Source organism: Sciurus vulgaris, assembly GCF_902686455.1.
Source record: "Sciurus vulgaris genome assembly, chromosome: 4".
NCBI classification, from domain to species: Eukaryota; Metazoa; Chordata; class Mammalia; order Rodentia; family Sciuridae; genus Sciurus; species Sciurus vulgaris.
The window spans coordinates 88620207-88639728 of record NC_136464.1 but is presented as its reverse complement, the minus strand read 5'-3'; the positions used below and the strand labels follow the sequence as shown (position 1 = coordinate 88639728).

The 19522-nt window shown below is 35.2% G+C and overlaps 1 protein-coding gene across 8 annotated transcripts in view; it reads left to right on the top strand.

The window, feature by feature from the left end:
• Nucleotides 1-19522, top strand: part of MAPK8 (mitogen-activated protein kinase 8) — a 129928-nt gene that overhangs the window by 80553 nt on the left and 29853 nt on the right. For 7 of the 8 annotated variants that reach the window (XM_079135867.1, XM_079135862.1, XM_079135863.1 and 4 more), the window contains 4 exons: nt 6966-7136; nt 16590-16719; nt 18518-18576; nt 18681-18819. In XM_079135867.1, the coding sequence (XP_078991993.1) occupies nt 7015-7136; nt 16590-16719; nt 18518-18576; nt 18681-18819 (450 nt within the window). In that variant the 5' untranslated portion in view covers nt 6966-7014. Of the gene's footprint in view, nt 1-6965; nt 7137-16589; nt 16720-18517; nt 18577-18655; nt 18820-19522 lie in introns of those variants that run through there. The other variant, XM_079135869.1, reaches the window with a different exon arrangement.

Here is a 19522-nt window from a genome sequence, read left to right as displayed (position 1 = left end):
AGACAGGAGAATGAATCTGACACAACTTTCCTATGTACATATATAAATCTTCACATCATGTGCAACCACAAAACTGGGATCCTAATAAGAATAAGGTATACTCTATGTTTGTGTAAATATGTCAAAATATTTTTTTAAAAAAAGAGTACCGTTTTATGATACAGTTTCTGAAAAAAATAATATGGGCTAGGCTAAGGCTGGAATTAATACTGGGAGATCATATTTGAAGCTGTGAATTTATCAAGTGGTATAGGGATTAGTTCTCTTATATCCATTGAAGGAATGGACATAAAAATAGAGAAAAACTACTTTCAAGGTTTGAGCAATTTGCAAAGAAACTCAGGAAAGGTTTAAGAAACTCAGGTCACAGTATTTGGTGACTCGGGAGTGACTCTCCAGTGGGCTAAGAAGATTAAAGAGCATGAAAAGGAAATTTTCAAGGTTTGAAAAGGAAATTTTCAAGGTTTGAAGAATAATTTTGACTTATCAGTATGGTTATTGCCAGTGATGATACATATTATATGTGATTTCTTTTTATCTTCTCAGTTTACTAATATTTTAAGAATAACTCTTAATAACTTCTTTATAAAAAATTATAAGCTCTGTTCTGGATTTCTGAAATGGAATAATCTGGTCATTTAATTTTTTTATGCCTCAGAAATATCATAGTTATTGATTATTACCTAGGGTATACTACTGTTGGGGCCTTTTGAGTGCTGTTGGGACTGTTTGTTCTTATACTGAGTAGTTCGTGTATGCTGTGTTTCCTGCTACCCTTTTGCATGTGTATGTGACTTGTGGCATTAGGTTATTGATATTGTTTTTCAAGGATTTTTTTTCACAGTTGTGATTTAAGTTTATTGGAGTCCCTTTAGGTATATCTGAGGAGGGTGTAGGGCAAAAACTTTGTGTTTTTTTCTATACTGTCACAACACAGAATAATTCTGTAGACTCTGGTTGCCAAAATGTATGTACATTTCTCCTCATAACAAGTCAATTCTGGAGCAGATTCTCCAGCGAACATCAGCTGGGTGTGTGTTCTCTAATTCAGTTCTAACACTGTCTACCTGAAGATAGCTGCAGATCCCATAGGTTAAGGTCTCAGAGTCACAAGACTACCTCCATTTCAGATGCCAGTTTCAAGCAAAGGTATGGCCTATATTTCAGAATGACCAGTTATAAATCTGAAACATGTTGTAATTTACTTCAAAATGTGGGCAATGTTTTTTTCTGCTGGGAGCAGGCACATTTAATTACAGAAAGCTATTTGTCATGGAATCATTTCCTTCTAATACCTATGTAGCACTTTTTAGAAATTCTGATCATAATGACATTGCTGGTAAGATAACTAGTGGCAATTACATGTACAGTTAACTAATATGAACAAAGTTCTCCATAAGATGCATCAGGGATACTTCTCATTTGTTATTTTATTTGTGGTTTTAGGAAATATCTCTGGTAATGGTTGAATGTGATCAGTATTTTCTTATGAACCCTGAGAATACCGTTAGCAAAATATTTGGCAAATGATATTTTTGGAAAATGTCAGACATTAGAATCTATCTCCAGAAATAAGTTATTTTGTGTGACCAATTTTTTGGATATGTGAAGGTTTAACCCCATTTGTTCCTTTCTACAAAAGTGCCTTTAAAGCTTGACATTCTTTCCTGTGTAAAAATTCATTCAATTTTAAAGAAATTGAGTATTAATTTTTCTTAGATTTAAAATTAAAACTCTTTGAGTACCTTGTAAAATAGAATATTCTTAGATATTAGGTTACATGTTTTTATTCACTTGAATGTTATTGAGAAAATTTAGCATTGCTTTTTAAACATATACAATAATCTAGATGGAGTTAATAGATTAATCTCAAAGTATTAGGCAGTTAGAACCAGGTTGCTCAACTCTTATCTAGATTATTGTTATATGTTAAAAAAGCAATGCTAATTTTCTCAGTAATATTCAACTGAATAAAAAATAAAAACCTGTAACCTAATATCTAAGAATATTCTATTTTACAAGGTACTCATAATTTTAAACCTTCACATACCCAAAAATTGGATTATAGAATAATAAATAAGAAAATAAATAATCCATTTTTACTCTTAATGGAATCCTCACATTGTCAACTGCAATCACAAACCTAAAGGGGCAGACTACTTCCTTTCTTTCCATTCTAGTTCAAAGAAGTCAATGCCAAATCTCCTTAAATGTGATAAAAGTATCCAAGCAAATCAAAAGGAAAGCAATGAAAATACAATAAAGTAGCAGCACAGATCTATAAATGGATACTTACCAAACATTCCCTTTCTAGTGTTCTTTTCTGTTCTCACACATTCCCTTTGGTTTTAAGAAGATAAACTCACATTCATGTGATTATCTTATGTTCCTTGGATAATCTCATCTATGAGATTATAAAATAGCTTTCTTTTAATAATATGTCCTTGGCAAGAATAGAAATAAAATTCTGATTTTCTTATTTTGGGTTTCTGTTTTCTTAGTTCTTAGAGGATGGAAATAACATTCTACTTTCTCAGTGACAGCAGTAAGTGAAGCATTCTGAAGTAGTCTCACTCTGAGCCCACTACTGTGTTTAGACCTAGGTTGGCTTTATATGGTTGTACTACCTTGCTGTAGAGGATGAACCATAAAGCCCAAGATTGGGCACTGTTTTTACATTACCCAGTAGTCAGCCTTCTAGGGAAGGAAGAAAAGCATATTTTGTGAGAGACAAAAACAGCTAGTCAGCCACACCTTATGTTTTGGAAAGGAGGAAGAGGAGATTCCCTAGAATAAATATATCCCATACTTTAAATACAATTGAAAAATACATAGAACTGAAATAGATGCATTTACCAAGTGTTGGCTGAGATCTGATCTGGAGGCCTTATTGCAGTAAGCAGAGGAATGATGTTGAATATAAACTTATTATACTTTCACTGAAACCATGTCTTGGTTTAGGTATGAGGCCAAGAAACCTAGTATGTTGTAAGACTAGTTAAACTACATCAGTTAGACTTGACCTTATAGTGTCCACTACTTTAGTCAACTTTTTGTTGCTGTGACTGAAATACCTGACAAGGACAATTTAGAGGAGGAAAAATTTATTTTGGCTCACAGTTTCAGAGGTTCAGTTCATAGTTGGCTGACTCCATAGCTCTGGGTCTGAGGTGAAGCAGAACATGGTGGAAGGGTATGACAGGAAAGCAGCTCAATACACGGTGACCAAAAAGTAGAGAGAATAAGTTCCTCCCAACAGGCGCAAAATATAAACCCCAAAGACCCACTTCCCCCAGCCACACCTTGCATATTTGTAGTTACTCCCTAGTTAATACATATCAGGGTACTAATCCAAAGATTAGGTTATAGCTCTCGTAATTCAGTCATTTTGCCTCTGAAAATTCTTGCCATTTTATCACACATGAGCCTTTGGGGGAAACTGCACATCTAAACCCATAGCATCACTATATGCAGTAATGTCCTTTTAAAGGATAGCAGTGATAGCCATTTCTTAGCACAGATGGGTTCAGTAGCATGTAATTCTTGCCGTAACTTGTTAGACCAGGGCAGTCCTCTGGCCCAAAGCCACAACATATGAAATAGCCTGCTATGGAAACTGCATAAACAGCAGTCATAGAGATTAAGCGTACTTAAAGTTACAGTTTATTCATTCATTGTTCATTGATTCATTTGACACCTATTTTAATGCCTACTAGTTGCCTGGTATTGTTTAACTCTGGTGATTTATTCTTGAACAGAATAAAGTTTGTGTTTTCATGGAACTAAATGTTTGAGTGGGGCAGATATTAATTAGTATGTAATGGATGTTAGTAGTGATAAGTGCTATGAAATAAAATGGAATTAGGGTAAGGAGAAAGAGTGTAATTAAAGGGTGATATTTTAGATAATCCAGTCATGTTGGCCAAGAAGTGAGGAGCCCTGGAAAGACTTATAAGAATTGACTCACACCATCATAGAGGCTGACAAGTTCTCATATCTGTACTTGGCAAGCTGGAGATCCAGGAGAACTGATGGTATAGTTCCAGTCTGAGTCCAGAGGCCTGAGAACCTGGAGACCATGTTAACATAAATATTTTTACTTTATTTACATTTGTAATTGTGAGTGTATAGAAATACAATTAATTTTTCCTATCACAATTTTGTTACCCACCTCAAATATTCATTGTAGTTGCCCCACATTTTGTGAATTCTTTTGAGATTTTTCTACATTCACAAATAGTTTTATTTCTTCATTTCTAATTTGGATATATTTGCATTCTTTTTTCTTATCCCACTATACTAGATATAATGTCAATACAGTGACGAATAGAAATGATGAGAGTAAATCATCATTCCATTGTTTCTGATCTAAGGGAGAAAGAATTCAGTCTTTCACTGCTAAGCATCCCATAGGATTATACTTACTGTTTTTTAACAGTTTGAGAAAGTTCCCTTCAAGTCCTAGTTTACTAAGAGTTTTTATCACTAATGGGTATTGAACTATCAAATAATTTTTCTGAATTTATTAAGATAATCATATAGCTTTTCTTTCTTAGTTGGATCATATGATTGATGATCATCACTGTTTTTCAAATGTTAAATCAATCGTGCATTCCTGGAATGATTCCCATTGGCCATTAAGTATAGTAGTATCCTTTTTACATACTGATTGAGCCAGCTAAAATTCAAGTGAAGAATTTTTTATGGGAAATATTAGTCTTTAGTTTTCCTTTATAGCAGGGTAATATTGACCTGAGTTAGAAATGTCCTGGTTTTCCCTGCCCCTCTCCTCCAAACTATACAGAGAACATTTTAAGATGATGGGAATGTTCTGTATCATGATTTTGGTGGTTACAGTGTTGTATACAGTTATCACAACTCATTACATTGTACAGTTAGAGTTGGTGAGTTTTTAGAGCCTTTGCATGTGTTACTTCTTTTGCCTTCCTTGTCTCACATTGTTCAGATCTGGTTTAAATATCATATTGTCAGAGGGATTCATTTGTCCAGAGCCCAGACTAGAATAGTCTTCTGTGGTATCCTGCCCCTAGGTTGCCCTTATTCCAAGTTTAGTTATAATCAGGTAATAAGCAGCTTAAGTTCTCTTTTTTGTCCTAACTGCAAATCCTAGGAGGAGCTAGATGTTGATTACTATTGTGTTCTTAGTGCTTGAGTTACGTTTCTAATAAATATTGCAAGACTGAGTATAAAGTGAGTAGAGAGTTCTCTAGGAGGGGCATCCATGGCTTCTGCCAAGGGCACCACTGGCTGAGGCTTTTACTTAACCTTACTGCATTACTTCTGGGGAGTTGAGGACTACCAGTGTCCAGGTGTGACTTTGTTCAGACTTCATGTGGGCATTTTCACAAGTAAATGGGGATCTGGCACCATGGATCTCCAACCTCTTGCTGTGTCATCCCATTCTGGGAATAAAGAGAAGTGCCCTACCGTGCTGTTACTGTTCTAGAAGAAAACAGGGAAAAATGCCCTGGGGTGTGCTCCTGAATCTACTTAATTTCTTTGATTCCTAGGAAGTTGAGAAACAACAAAGTACAGACTTTTGTTGCCTGCTTTGATAACAGTAAGTCAACTCCTATGAAGCCCCACAGAATACACCTTTCTTTCCTGATCCTAATGTTCAAGAGAAGAATAGCATTCCAGCAATCAGGCTTAAGAAATTTAAACTCTAATCAGAAAACAGCATCCATGCTGTGTCCTCTGATCGTATTTTTGTTGTTGTTAGCATTGTCTTACAAACTGCCCCCACTACACAAATAATTCTTTGGACCTAACTGGTTTCATGATTTATTGGGATGGTGGGTAGTAGGTAAGAATTGTCTTGTGTGCATATTGCTTTTATTTTTATCCTCTTCTCCCTGGACTCAAGTGATCCTCACTTGGTCCTGTGACTACACACATGTGCCACCACATCCAGCACACACAATTTGGAATAAACTACCTTTATCTAGTAGTGGAGAGATACTTGTTTGTCAATTCCAATGTATACAATTGAGTAGACAAAGATTACCCTGACTTGTAATTTTATAGGTGGTAAAGAACTGTTGTCAGAACTTAAATTGTACTTTTGATCCTCCAGACAAGTTAGAACATAATTGTTTTGTCTGTATACTAATACACTAAATGTATCTCCCTTTCTTCTTGATCTTACATTTTCTACCCTACTTCTCATCTTTTCAACATTATAGCCTCAGCTTGTACATTACACCAGGATGTAGCTATTGGGGTTCTGTCATAGTGAAAGCAACCTGTTTATTAGGCAGGTACCACATGTGCTAAACAAACTAGCCTGGATTTCCACTTTGCACTAAATGAGATGGTTAATTACTTTTTTTAATGAAAGTTTATTGATTTCTCACAAAAACTATTTCAGTACTCTAATACTTAAACATTATTAAAATTTAAGCTATGAAGGTGTTTTTTTATTTATTTATTGGTACCAGGGACTGAGCCCAGGGGTGCTTAAACACTGAGCCACATTCCCAGCCATTTTTATTTTTTATTTTTTTGAGACAGGGCCTTGCTAAGTTACTTAGGACCTCATTATATTACTGAGGCTGGCTTTGAACTTGAGAACTTTCTTCCTCAGCCTACCAGGTTGCTGGCATTATGGGCCTACACCACCTTGCCCCAGCTTGAAAATGACTTAGAACAAGTTTAATTATAATATTTATTTTCTTTTCTTAGTTAAGTATGTCTTTATATCAGTGAGTTCTAGAGAAACTGTTCATGCTAATAAGTTTTTTTTTTTTTAATTAACTCATTTTTAAGTACAGCATATGCTAACCAAGACCCTATGGTATTTTTTTCTAGTGTGTTTTTTAAGGAAGCAACACTTTGAACATTACATAACAGTTTTGTTAATATCAGTCAATATAAAGTAGAGTTGGAATTTTGAGATTAAACAAGTTCATTTTGTTAAGATCGCATTTTGTTTCATTTTGTAGCCTCTTGGTGAACTTTTGGATGAAGCCATTAAATTAATTTCTTGCCATCATGAGCAGAAGCAAGCGGGACAACAATTTTTATAGTGTAGAAATTGGAGATTCTACATTCACAGTCCTGAAACGATATCAGAATTTAAAACCTATAGGCTCTGGAGCTCAAGGAATAGTATGGTAAGTTTTACTTCCAAAAATTAATCAAAAGAATCATTAATGGTTACCTTTTCTCCTCTTGTAATACAGAGACCTTGGTAAATAATTAACTTGCCTCAAATGAGTTACTGTCTTTAATTATAAACTATGATTAAATACTTATTTATAAGCCATATAGAAACAGATAGTTGTATCAGAAAAGGATAAGTGGCATGTTGGTTAATTCCTTGTATACATCTATTCCCCTAGCTAATTATTTAATAAGAACCCTAGCTTAATCATCACTCTCACACCAAAATGAAACTCTGTAATTTCAGAAATCTTATTTTATATTGGGAAATGAAGACATCTAATATCTTACTGTACATGTTTCAAAACTCATATATATCTTTAAAATAGGTTTACAAGCTAATTTCTACAAAAGACCCAGGCTTTACAGATCAGCATAATTTCTTATGAACTGAAATGTGCAAAACACTCCTTGGAATAGTTCTGCTGATAATTCAAAACCAGTAAGTTAGCATAATCTGGCATTATGGAAAATTCTAACCCACACTGAAGTATAGTTATATCTTTATTATTTCATCATGAACCAAATCCATTTTAAAAATCAGTAGTTTTTATGATTCAGCATTTCTGCCAGGTTCTTAGAAAAGCTCTTGCACATGTACACAGAGACATTCATAAATCTGTTCTTTGCAGCATCATTTATAATAGCAAAAATTAAAAACAATATCAAGTCTGTCAATAGGAGAATTAAAAATTGTGATATAGTCATACAGTACTTTACATTTAAAAATGAACTCTAGCTGTACCTGTAAATGAATATAAGAAATGTAGAGTTGAGTTTAAAAGCAATATAGAGTTGAGTTTAAAAGCAAGATGTAGAATATATATATTTGCACCATTTATCAATACTTTAATGTATGCAAAACAGTGCCATGTATTTAGGGACGCATAAATATGTAGAAAAGGTAAAAGCATGTATAAACACTAAGGATTTTTTTTTTAACCTCTTAGAGGAAGGATGGTTTACCTATAAATCATTTTCTTTTTAAACAAAATTCAGAGTAATTATGGTGAAAATTTAAATCGAGCAAATTTGTGTAATGAAGATAACTTCTTTTTATTCTTGAAGTAATTTGTGATATCAAAAATTATAGAAATTGGGATCATTTTATGAACAGTATTGACTGGCTGTCTTTTAAATCAACTGACATTGACCATTTAACCAATCACAAATTAAATTTCAAAAAAATACAGTCAGTATTAGAATTCAAAAGTCAGCTCTTGGGGGCGATCCAAGATGGCGGACTAGAGGGTGACTGCATCTCCAGTCGCTCCAGAACCCAGGATTCAAGAAGGGGAGGCATTGAGAGACTGGGACTAAAATAGAGCCTCAGAGTGAGTCTCCCCCACCCAATGAAGCGGTGAAGCGCTGTCCGGGCGACCGGCAGGACTGGATTCAGGTGGCTTATTAGAGTAAGGCAGAGCAGCTACAGTCCTCCCCAGGCGGCCCTGCACACTCCGGCGGTGGGCTCCTACCACAGGGCCAAATTCTCCAGAGTCTCGGAGCAGGCCCCTCAGTGAGAGCCTTTCAGCACAGAACCAAGCTTCAGTTCCCTGAACCAGGACAGTGAGTTCCTGCCCTCAGGTTGCTTCAAACCAGGACAAGGCAGCCATGGATTTCCCCAAGCAGCCCGCAGCCCGGCCAGCTCCGGCGGGAAGCGCCTTTCCAGGCTAGCTTCTCGGAGCAACCGTCCAGTGAGAGCTTTTCCACACAGAGCCAGCCACAAGTCCCCAAGCCAGCGGTGACCTCCGGCCCGCAAGCAGCTTCTGGGACCAGGCCAAGGCAGCCAGAGACCTCTCCAGGCGAACCGGCCCCCCGGCCGCAGGCTTTTTCCACAGGGGATCCAAGATGGCGGACTAGAGGGTGACTGCATCTCCAGTCGCTCCAGGACCCAGGATTGAAGAAGGGGAGGCATTGAGAGACTCGTACTAAAATAGAGCCTCGGGGTGAGTCTCCCCCACCTGATGAAGCGGTGAAGCGCTTGAACCAAGCTTCAAGTCCCTAAACCAGGGTGGCGAGTTCCTCCCCACAGGTTGCTTCAGGGACCAGGACAGGGCAGCCAGGGACTTCCCCAAGCAGCCCACAGCCCAGCCTCCTCCGGCGGGAAGTGCCTTTCCAGGCTAGCTTCTCGGAGCAGACCCCCCAGTGAGAGCCTTTCCACACAGAGCCAGCTACAAGTCCTGGAACCAGTAGAGGACTAGGAGCAGCTTTGCTTGAAAGCACTGCATTATCAAGTTACTCCAAGATTTCAGGCTACTGCAGGCAGGAAGGTGATACACTGGAAATCTACAGGGACAATATAAGCCAATAGAAGAATTCTGAAATATCACAAAGTCCCACTGACATCTGACCAATATGAGAAAACAAGGGAAGAAAATATCCCAAACAAACCTAGATACTATATCAATAAAACCCAATGACAGCACAGCAGAAGAAATGTCAGAAAGGGAGGGAGTTCAGAATGTACATAATTAAAACAATCAGGGAAGCAAATGAGGAGATGAAAGAGCAAATGCAGGCATTAAATGATCGCACCAATCAACAGTTAAGGAGCAAATACGGGAAGCAAGAGATCATTTCAATAAAGAGTTAGAGATATTGAAAAAAAACCAAACAGAAATCCTTGAAATGAAGGAAACAATAAACCAAGTTAAAAACTCCATAGAAAGCATAACCAATAGGATAGAACACCTGGAAGACAGAACCTCAGATATTGAAGACAAAATATTTAATCTTGAAAACAAAGTTGACCAAACAGAAAAGATGATAAGAAATCATGAACAGAATCTACAAGAATTATGGGATATCATGAAATGGCAAAATTTAAGAATTATTGGGATTGAGGAAGGCTTAGAGAAACAAACCAAAGGAATGAACAATCTATTCAATGAAATAATATCAAAAAATTCCCAAATCTGAAGAATGAAATGGAAAACCAAATACAAGACGTTTATAGGACTCCAAATATACAAAATTACAACAGACCCACACCAAAGCACATTATAATGAAAATACCTAACATTCAAAATAAAGACAGAATTTTAAAGGCCGCAAGAGAAAAGAATCAAATGACATTCAGGGGAAAACCAATAAGAAAATGAGCAGATTTTTCAATCCAGATCCTAAAAGCTAGAAGGGCCTGGAACAACATTTACCAAGCCCTGAAAGAAAATGGATGCCAACCAAGAATCTTATACCAAGCAAAACTTACTTTCAGTTTGACGATGAAATAAGATCCTTCCATGATAAACAAAAGCTAAAGGAATTTACAAAAAGAAAGCCAGCATTGCAGAACATTCTCAGCAAAATATTCCATGAGGAAGAGATGAAAAACAACGATGCAAATCAGCAAAGGGAGGAACTAGCCTAAAGGAATAGCCAAATAAAGGGGAAACCAAATCATGTCAAAAAACAAAAATGAGTCAAATGACTGGGAATACAAATCATATCACAATAATAACCCTGAATGTTAATGGCCTGAACTCATCAATCAAAAGACATAGACTGGCAGAATGGATTAAAAAGAAAAATCCAACAATTTGCTGCCTGCAAGAGACTCATCTCATAGAAAGAGTACCCATAGACTAAAGGTGAAAGGATGGGAAAAAACATACCATGCACACGGACATAGCAAAAAAGCTGGAGTATCCATCCTCATTTCAGATAATGTGGAATTCAAGCCAAAACTAGTCAGAAGGGATAAAGAAGGACATTACATACTGCTTAAGGGAAGCATAAATCAGCAAGACATAAGAATCATAAACATCTATGCCCCAAACAGTGGCTCATCCATGTACGTCCAACAAATCCTTCTCAATTCCAGAAATCAAATAGACCATAACACAATAATTCTAGGCGATTTTAACACACCTCTCTCACCGCTGGATAGATCGACCAAACAAAAATTGAATAAAGAAACCATAGATCTCAATAACACAATCAACAATTTAGACTTAACTGACATATAGAATATACCATCCAACAAAGAACAAATACACTTTCTTCTCAGCAGCACATGGATCCTTCTCTAAAATAGACCATGTCTTATGCCACAAAGCTACTGTTAGCAAATACAAGAAGATAGAGATATTACCTTGTACTCTATCAGATCATAATGGATTGAAATTAGAAATAAATGACAGAATAAAAAACAGAAACTTCTCCAATACCTGGATATTAAATAATATACTATTATATGATGCATGGATAACAGAAGACATCAGGAGGGAAATAAAAAATTCTTAGAAGTAAACAAGAACAAAGACACATCATATCAAAATCTCTGGGACACTATGAAAGCAGTACTTAGAGGAAGATTGATTTCATGGGGTGCATTCAAAGAAGAAGTAGAAATCAACAAATAAATGACTTAACACTACAGCTCAAAGCCCTAGAAAAAGAAGAGCAGACCAACACCAAAAGTAGTAGAAGACAGGAAATAGTTAAAATCAGAGCCGAAATCAACGAAATTGAAACAAAAGAAACAATCGGAAAAATTAACAAAATAAATAGTTGGTTCTTTGAAAAAATAAACAAAATTGATAAACCCTTAGCCACACTAACAAAGAGAAAGAGGGAGAAAACTCAAATTACTAAAATTTGGAATGAACAAGGAAATATCACAACAGACACGAGTGAAATGCAAAACATAATTAGAAGCTGTTTCGAAAATCTATACTCCAACAAAACAGAAAACCTCGAAGACATCAACAAGTTTCTAGAGACATATGAATTACCTAAACTGAATGAGGAGGACATACACAACTTAAATAAATCAATTTCAATCAATGAAATAGAAGAGGTCATCAAAAGCCTACCAACAAAGAAAAGTCCGGGACCAGGTGGGTTCTCAGCCGAGTTCCACAACACCTTTAAAGAAGAGCTCATTCCAATACTTCTCAAAGTATTCCATAAAATAGAAGAGGAGGGAACCCTCCCAAACTCATTCTATGAAGCCAATATCACACTGATACCTAAACCAGACAGAGACACATCAAGGAAAGAAAATTTCAGACCAATATTCTTAATGAACATTGACACAAAAATTCTCAACAAAATTTTAGCAAATCACATACAAAAATATATTAAAAAGATAGTGCACCATGATCAAGTGGGTTTAATCCCAGGGATGCAAGGTTGGTTCAACATCCGGAAATCAATAAATGTCATTCACCATATCAATAGACTAAAAGTCAAGAATCACATGATTATTTCAATAGATGCAGAAAAAGCATTCAATAAAATACAGCATCCCTTCATGCTCAAAACACTAGAAAAAATCGGGGTAGTGGGAACATTCCTTAACATTGTAAAGGCCATCTACGCTAAGCCCATGGCCAATATCATTCTACATGGTGAAAAACTGAAAGCATTCCCCCTAAAAACTGGAACAAGGCAGGAATGCCCTTTTTCACCACTTCTACTCAACATTGTTCTTGAGACTCTAGCCAGAGCAATTAGACAAACCAAAGAAATTAAAGGGATACGAATTGGAAAAGAGGAACTCAAACTATCCCTGTTCGCTGATGACATGATTATATAGTTAGAGGAACCTGGAAATTCCACCAGAATACTCTTAGAACTCATAAGTGAATTCAGTAAAGTAGCAGGTTACAAGATCAATGCTCATAAATCCAATGCATTTTTATACATAAGTGATGAATCTTCAGAAAGAGAAATTAGGAAAACTACCCCATTCACAATAGCCTTGAAAAAAATAAAATACTTGGGAATCAATCTCACAAAAGAGGTGAAAGACCTCTACAATGAGAACTACAGAACACTAAAGAAAGAAATTAAAGAAAACCTTAGAAGTTGGAAAGATCTCCCATGTTCTTGGATAGGCAGAATTAATATTGTCAAAATGGCCTACTACCAAAAGTGCTATACAGATTCAATGCAATTCCAATTAAAATCCCAATGGTGTACCTTATCAAAATAGAGCAAGCAATTATGAAATTCATCTGGAAGAATAAGAAACCCCGAATAGCTAAAGCAATCCTCAGTAGAAAGAGCGAAGCAGGGGGTATCGCAATAACAGATCTTCAACTCTATTACAAAGCAATAGTAACAAAAATGGAATGGTATTGGTACCAAAATAGACAGGTAGATCAATGGTACAGAATAGAGGACATGGACACAAACCCAAATAAATACAATTTTCTCATACTAGACAAAGGGGCCAAAAATTTGCAATGGAGAAAAGATAGCCTCTTCAACAAATGGTGCTGGGAAAACTGGAAAACCATATGCAACAGAATGAAACTAAATCCTTATCTCACCCTGCACAAAACTCAACTCAAAATGGATCAAGGACCTCGGAATCAGACCAGAGACCCTGCATCTTATAGAAGAAAAAGTAGGTCCAAACCTTCAACTTGTTGGCTTAGGATCAGACTTCCTTAACAGGACTCCCATAGCACAAGAAATAAAAGCAAGAATCAACCACTGGGATAGATTCAAACTGACAAGCTTTCTCTCAGCAAAGGAAACTATCAGTAATGTGAAGAAAGAGCTTACAGAGTGGGAGAATATCTTTGCCACTCATTCTTCAGAAAGAGCGCTAATTTCCAGAATCTATAAAGAACTCAAAAAACTCTACACCAAGAATACAAATAACCCAATCAACATATGGGCTAAGGAAATGAACAGACACTTCACAGAAGAAGATGTACAAGCAATCAACAGATATATGAAAAAATGTTCAACATCTGTAGTAATAAGAGAAATGCAAATCAAAACTACCCTAAGATTTCATCTCACCCCAATTAGAATGGCAATTATCAAGAACACAAGCAACAATAGGTGTTGGCGACAATGTGGGGAAAAAGGTACACTCATACATTGCTGGTGGGGTTGCAAATTAGTGCAGGCACTCTGGAAAGCAGTATGGAGATTCCTCAGAAAGCTTGGAATGGAACCACCATTTGACCCAGCTATCCCACTCCTTGGCCTATACCCAAACGACTTAAAATCAGCATACTACAGAGATACAGCCACATCAATGTTCATAGCTGCTCAATTCACAATAGCCAGATTGTGGAACCAACCTAGATGCCCTTCAGTTGATGAATGGATAAAGAAACTGTGGCATATAAATACAATGGAATATTACTCCGCCATGAAGAATGATAAAATTATGGCATTTACAGGCAAATGAATGAAATTGGAGGATATCATGCTAAGTGAGATAAGCCAATCTCAAAAAACTAAAGGACGAATGATCTCGCTGATAAGCAGATGAGGACATATAAGTGGGTGTAGGAGGGGTTAGTGTTAGGGTTAGGGTTAGGTTTAGGGTTAGGGATAAGGAGGGTGGTAAGAATGGACGAAGGAAGGACTGTATAGAGGGAAAAGAGGTGTGGGAGGGGTGGGGGGGAAGGGGAAATAAATAACAGAATGAATTAAACAACATTGCCCTATGTAAGTTTATGATTTTTAATTAAAAAAGGACAGCTCTTAGTTCAGATTGTAGGTCTTTGATTTACTTGTTTTGTGACTCTTGGCAAATTAAGTTTTAAGCCTGTTTTCTCACCTAATTACAGAGTTATTGTTGAGCATTATGCTTTATAATTCAGAAAAATATTTAATAATGTTTAATGTTATGTTCTTTCACTTAGGTAAGTGCACTTTGAAATTTGTGTATCAAAATTTAAAATGCTTTGAAAAGGACCTTAAGTCCCTTTAGCCACCCTATCCTAAGGAATAAATGTCTTCAAATTTTCACTTAAAGTAATAATTTTGTAAGATAATATTATGAAATAGATATTAAATACAAAAATTTCAAAACTCATTGTGTTACTGTCAGAATCAACTAAAGAACCTAATTTGATAAAACATTAATAGTAAGGTTCATGGATATGGATTAGAGCCTCTGAATTCCTAGGTGTTTCTGATTTGTGCACAGAAGAATCAACAATTAAAAATCTAATTTCCTTGGTTATAAAATAGAGGACTCCACTAAGATACATCAGACTTTTTCAGTTTGAAATATTCCTTTGATTTGGCAGATGGAAAATTAATCATAATGAATTTAAAAATAAAATCTGTATGATTTAAAGATATTTTCTAACAATTTTACATGATCCCTGCTATTGTATTGTTTTTTTTAATTTGGGGAACACATATCTGTAAATATGGTACTTTTAAAGTAAGTAATGTATTTACATTTATTTTGATTTATATGTTTATATGATATGGATGTTTGAATGCAATATAATATATATAGAATGTAAAGATATATCCATTTATGTAGTACAGTGTCTTAATCCATATAATTCTATAACAAATATCAAATAGATATGAAGGGATAGCTACAAACAAAGTCTTAATCAGGTGAAAAAACATCAGTAGTGAACTGATTTTGCAAATATATAAATAGGAGTAGACTTTTATGTTAAGTGGTACATTATGAAATGCGCAGCCTCATGTCTTCATATATATATATATATATTTTTTTTTTTTTTTTTAGTTATAAGTTAACAAAAAATACCTTAATTTATTTATTTTTGTCTGGTGCTGAGGATCAAACTCAACCTCAACTTTGTTTTTAACTTTTTGACTAACCTTGAACCAGTTATTTAACTGCTGATCCTCTATAAGTGGAGATGAATCCACATTTTTGAAGATCTTTCACTCACTAAATTCAATAATGTAAAGACAGGTTACCTTATTTGCGCTTCATATTCTCAAACCTATCTTATACAAACGATGCCATATGTTCAGCATCATGGGGTAGAGGAAGAAATAGAGTAATGAATATCTTGTGATACGTATGTCCCAGTTATGAAACAGCTTCTGATATTTTCAAATTTAGCATTTATATTTATAAATATCTTGATGTTTTAGTTTCTCCTCCAAAACAAAATTTTAAGATTTTCCTTTTTTAAAAATTATACTCTTACATACATACTTCTATATGTTCCTTCTTTCTTTATTCATCTTTTGCTAAAAGGATGAAAGTAATGGGTTTATGTAGAATTTTTCAGCAAATATTTTGAGTAGAATTCATGATTACATGTTTATCCTGCCTTTCTTTGATCTGGTAGCAGAGTGAAGGATTCCTTAAGGCTTTAAGCTGTCTTAGCAAACCTAAATATCTATAAAGCATTTGTGTATTTATAGTTCCAACTCCGTGCTAGGTGTATCTTGGAGGACACATAATGAATCAACAAGGCGTCTATCTTTTCAAACCATTGTCTCTTTGAATCCATTATTATTTTAAGAAATGATTGTTGTTCTCTTTGGAGTATACTGTCATAATAGAAAACATATGTTGAGTATTATACACTGGAGATGATACAGTTCCACTTATCTTTGGAGGAAGTGAGGAATCTGCATGAGAGTTTCATAAATTCAGTTTTACAGATTTTTTTACTTTTTTGTTTTTGAATTTCTTATTACAGTGCAGCTTATGATGCCATTCTTGAAAGAAATGTTGCAATCAAGAAGCTAAGCCGACCATTTCAGAATCAAACTCATGCTAAGCGGGCCTACAGAGAGCTAGTTCTTATGAAATGTGTTAATCACAAAAATGTAAGTGAATATTTTAGATTTCTTAAGTGTAGATGAAATCAAGGTTTATTCATGATTACATGAATATCAAAGACCTTTTATACATTAGAGATTTTAAATTATTAATTCTGGATTGAAACATTGTTTAAAGGGAATATATATGCACTGAATTTTTTATTCAACTTTATTATTAAGTGATATCAAAAGAAAAATGACTTCTGAAATTTGGAAGAATGTTATTCAAGTTTTATTTCTTATTTTGCTGTTTATCCTTTATAAAGCTGACATTTCAGAAACTAGTAGCCTTAGCACAGAGATGAAATTTTTCAAAATTTAATTTGACACTTAAATGTATGGGATAGAAAAATGCAGATCACTTCTTGCCTCACCACTCATACCGTTTTAGTGATGTCTGTATTTACTGACCATTTTATGTTGAGGGTAGCTCAGTGATTATAAAGTACTTTAGCAGAGATTTTTTTGAAAATATTTAAAGGGAATTAGGAAAACATTTCTAACTGTATTTCCTAATGATTATAAGACTTAAATGTATAACTTTTACTCATTTTGAGGATGAACAATTACACTTTAAAAAATTACATTAAGCACACTGATTTATGATTATTTTAGTGGAATGATCACTCCAAGCTGGAGAGGAAATAAACTAAGAGGAACTTGTGCAAGGGACAGTTTTAAGAAGCACTAAACTGAAAGTACCTCACTGGACACATTTTGTGGTGATTGTCCAAAGGAATTTATATAATAAGCTCAGAACTTTCTGATGGCAAATAATACAATTTACCACATTGTACTGGAGTTATAGGTTTATCTCCAAGTGGGGAAATGCATGGACATTAAGCCTCCTTATTTGGGAAGTATGTGTTTGAAGGCAAAACAAATAAAGTTAAATATCAAACATCACAAAGCAGGAGTAATTTAACTGTCAAATGATGGTGGATCACCAATAAGTTCCAAAATCTCAATAGAGAAATCTCCGTGATCCTTAATGAATGGGGAAGACTTTGGGAAAGAGTAGACTTAGGCCAACTCTTAAAGATGGAATAAAAATAGGATTGTTGTAGAAAAGGGTCCCTGAGAGAGAGGAGAAGTGCCATAAAAGGGCCAGATAGAGTTAAAGTTAGTCATTGACAGGATGGTAATTTGTGGTAGCCATTCTGTTTCCAGGTGTGAGCCAGACATGTTGATCATCAAAGTTTGGCTGGTGGCCTTCTACTCTTGGATAATGCTGCTTGTGCCTCTTATAGACTGTGGACTCAGTTTCATGATGAGGGCTGTGGTAGTGTTATAGTGTGGATATGTGTAGGTCTCCTACACATAAATCAGCATCCTCCACCAAACTGGTACTTTTATTATAATTAATGAGCCTACATTAATATATTATTTATTACCCAGTCTGTAGTTTACATTAGGGTTTTCATATGGTTTTTTTTGTTTGTATTTTGTGGTGCCGGAAATAAACCCAGGGCCTCATGCTGGCTAGGAAAGCACTATATCACTGAGCTACATCCCTGGGGTTCACTCTTGGTGTAGTATATTTATGGGTTTGAATAAACATACAATGATATGTATCTACTTTCTTATTATCTTCCAGAATAATTTTCACTGTCCTAAAGATCTTCTGTGCTTTCCTTCCTCTTCTCTAATTCCTGGCCATAAAAACTTTAATATGAGATTTCTTGAACTCAGAACGAAAATTTGAAAGACTTTAAACTGATGGTGTATTTTTTTAAAACTGTATTTGTAGTTCCCAAATGAAGTACAAAGTAGTTTCTAATTTTTCTCTTTGTTTTTACCACAGATAATTGGACTTTTGAATGTTTTCACACCACAGAAATCCCTAGAAGAATTTCAAGATGTGTAAGTGTGATAATTAAAACTTTTGTTAGTTCAAAACTTTGTTAGTACATTATTCTTAGATTGTTGCTGTACACTTTAGCTGTCATCTTTTTCCACCCATGAAGTTACATAGTCATGGAGCTCATGGATGCAAATCTTTGCCAAGTGATTCAGATGGAACTAGATCATGAAAGAATGTCCTACCTTCTCTATCAGATGCTGTGTGGAATCAAGCACCTTCATTCTGCTGGAATTATTCATCGGGTTAGTAGAAAAAACTGTCACCATCTATCTTTATTAAATCATTGAGCTGAAATTCACATAACAAAATTAACCATTTTAACGTGTACAGTTCAGTGACATTTAAGCCATTCCCAGTGTTGCACAAACACCACCTGTATCAGAACTAAAACATTTTTATTACTCCAAAAGAAAACCTTAAGCAGTCGCTTGAAATTACTTTCTAGCCTCCACCATCATACTGATTCATTTTCTGTGTCTGTGGATTTACCTATTATCTTTCATTTAGCACACTGTTTTTAAGATTAGTCCATGTTTAGCATGTATCAGTACTTTATTCCTTTCTGTGACTGAATAATATTTTATATATATCACATTTCACTTATCTATTCATCCATTGATGGAGATTTGGATTATTTCTACCTTTGAGCTGTTAGGGTAGCGCTGCTATGACTGTTGATGTGCAGGTATTTGTTTGAATATCTGATTATAGTTCTTCTGGGTATATATGCCTTAGAAATGGATCATTGGGAATTCTGTGGTTGATTTTTTTTTTGGAACCATCCAACTGTTTTCTAAAGCAGTTATACTATTTTACATTTCCAGCAGCAGTATATAAAGGTTCCAACTTTTCTACAACCTTGCCAATACTTATTATCTGGCTTTTTGAATCTAGCCTCCATAGTGGATAATGAAGTATTGTTTCATTGTGGTTTCGGTTTGCATT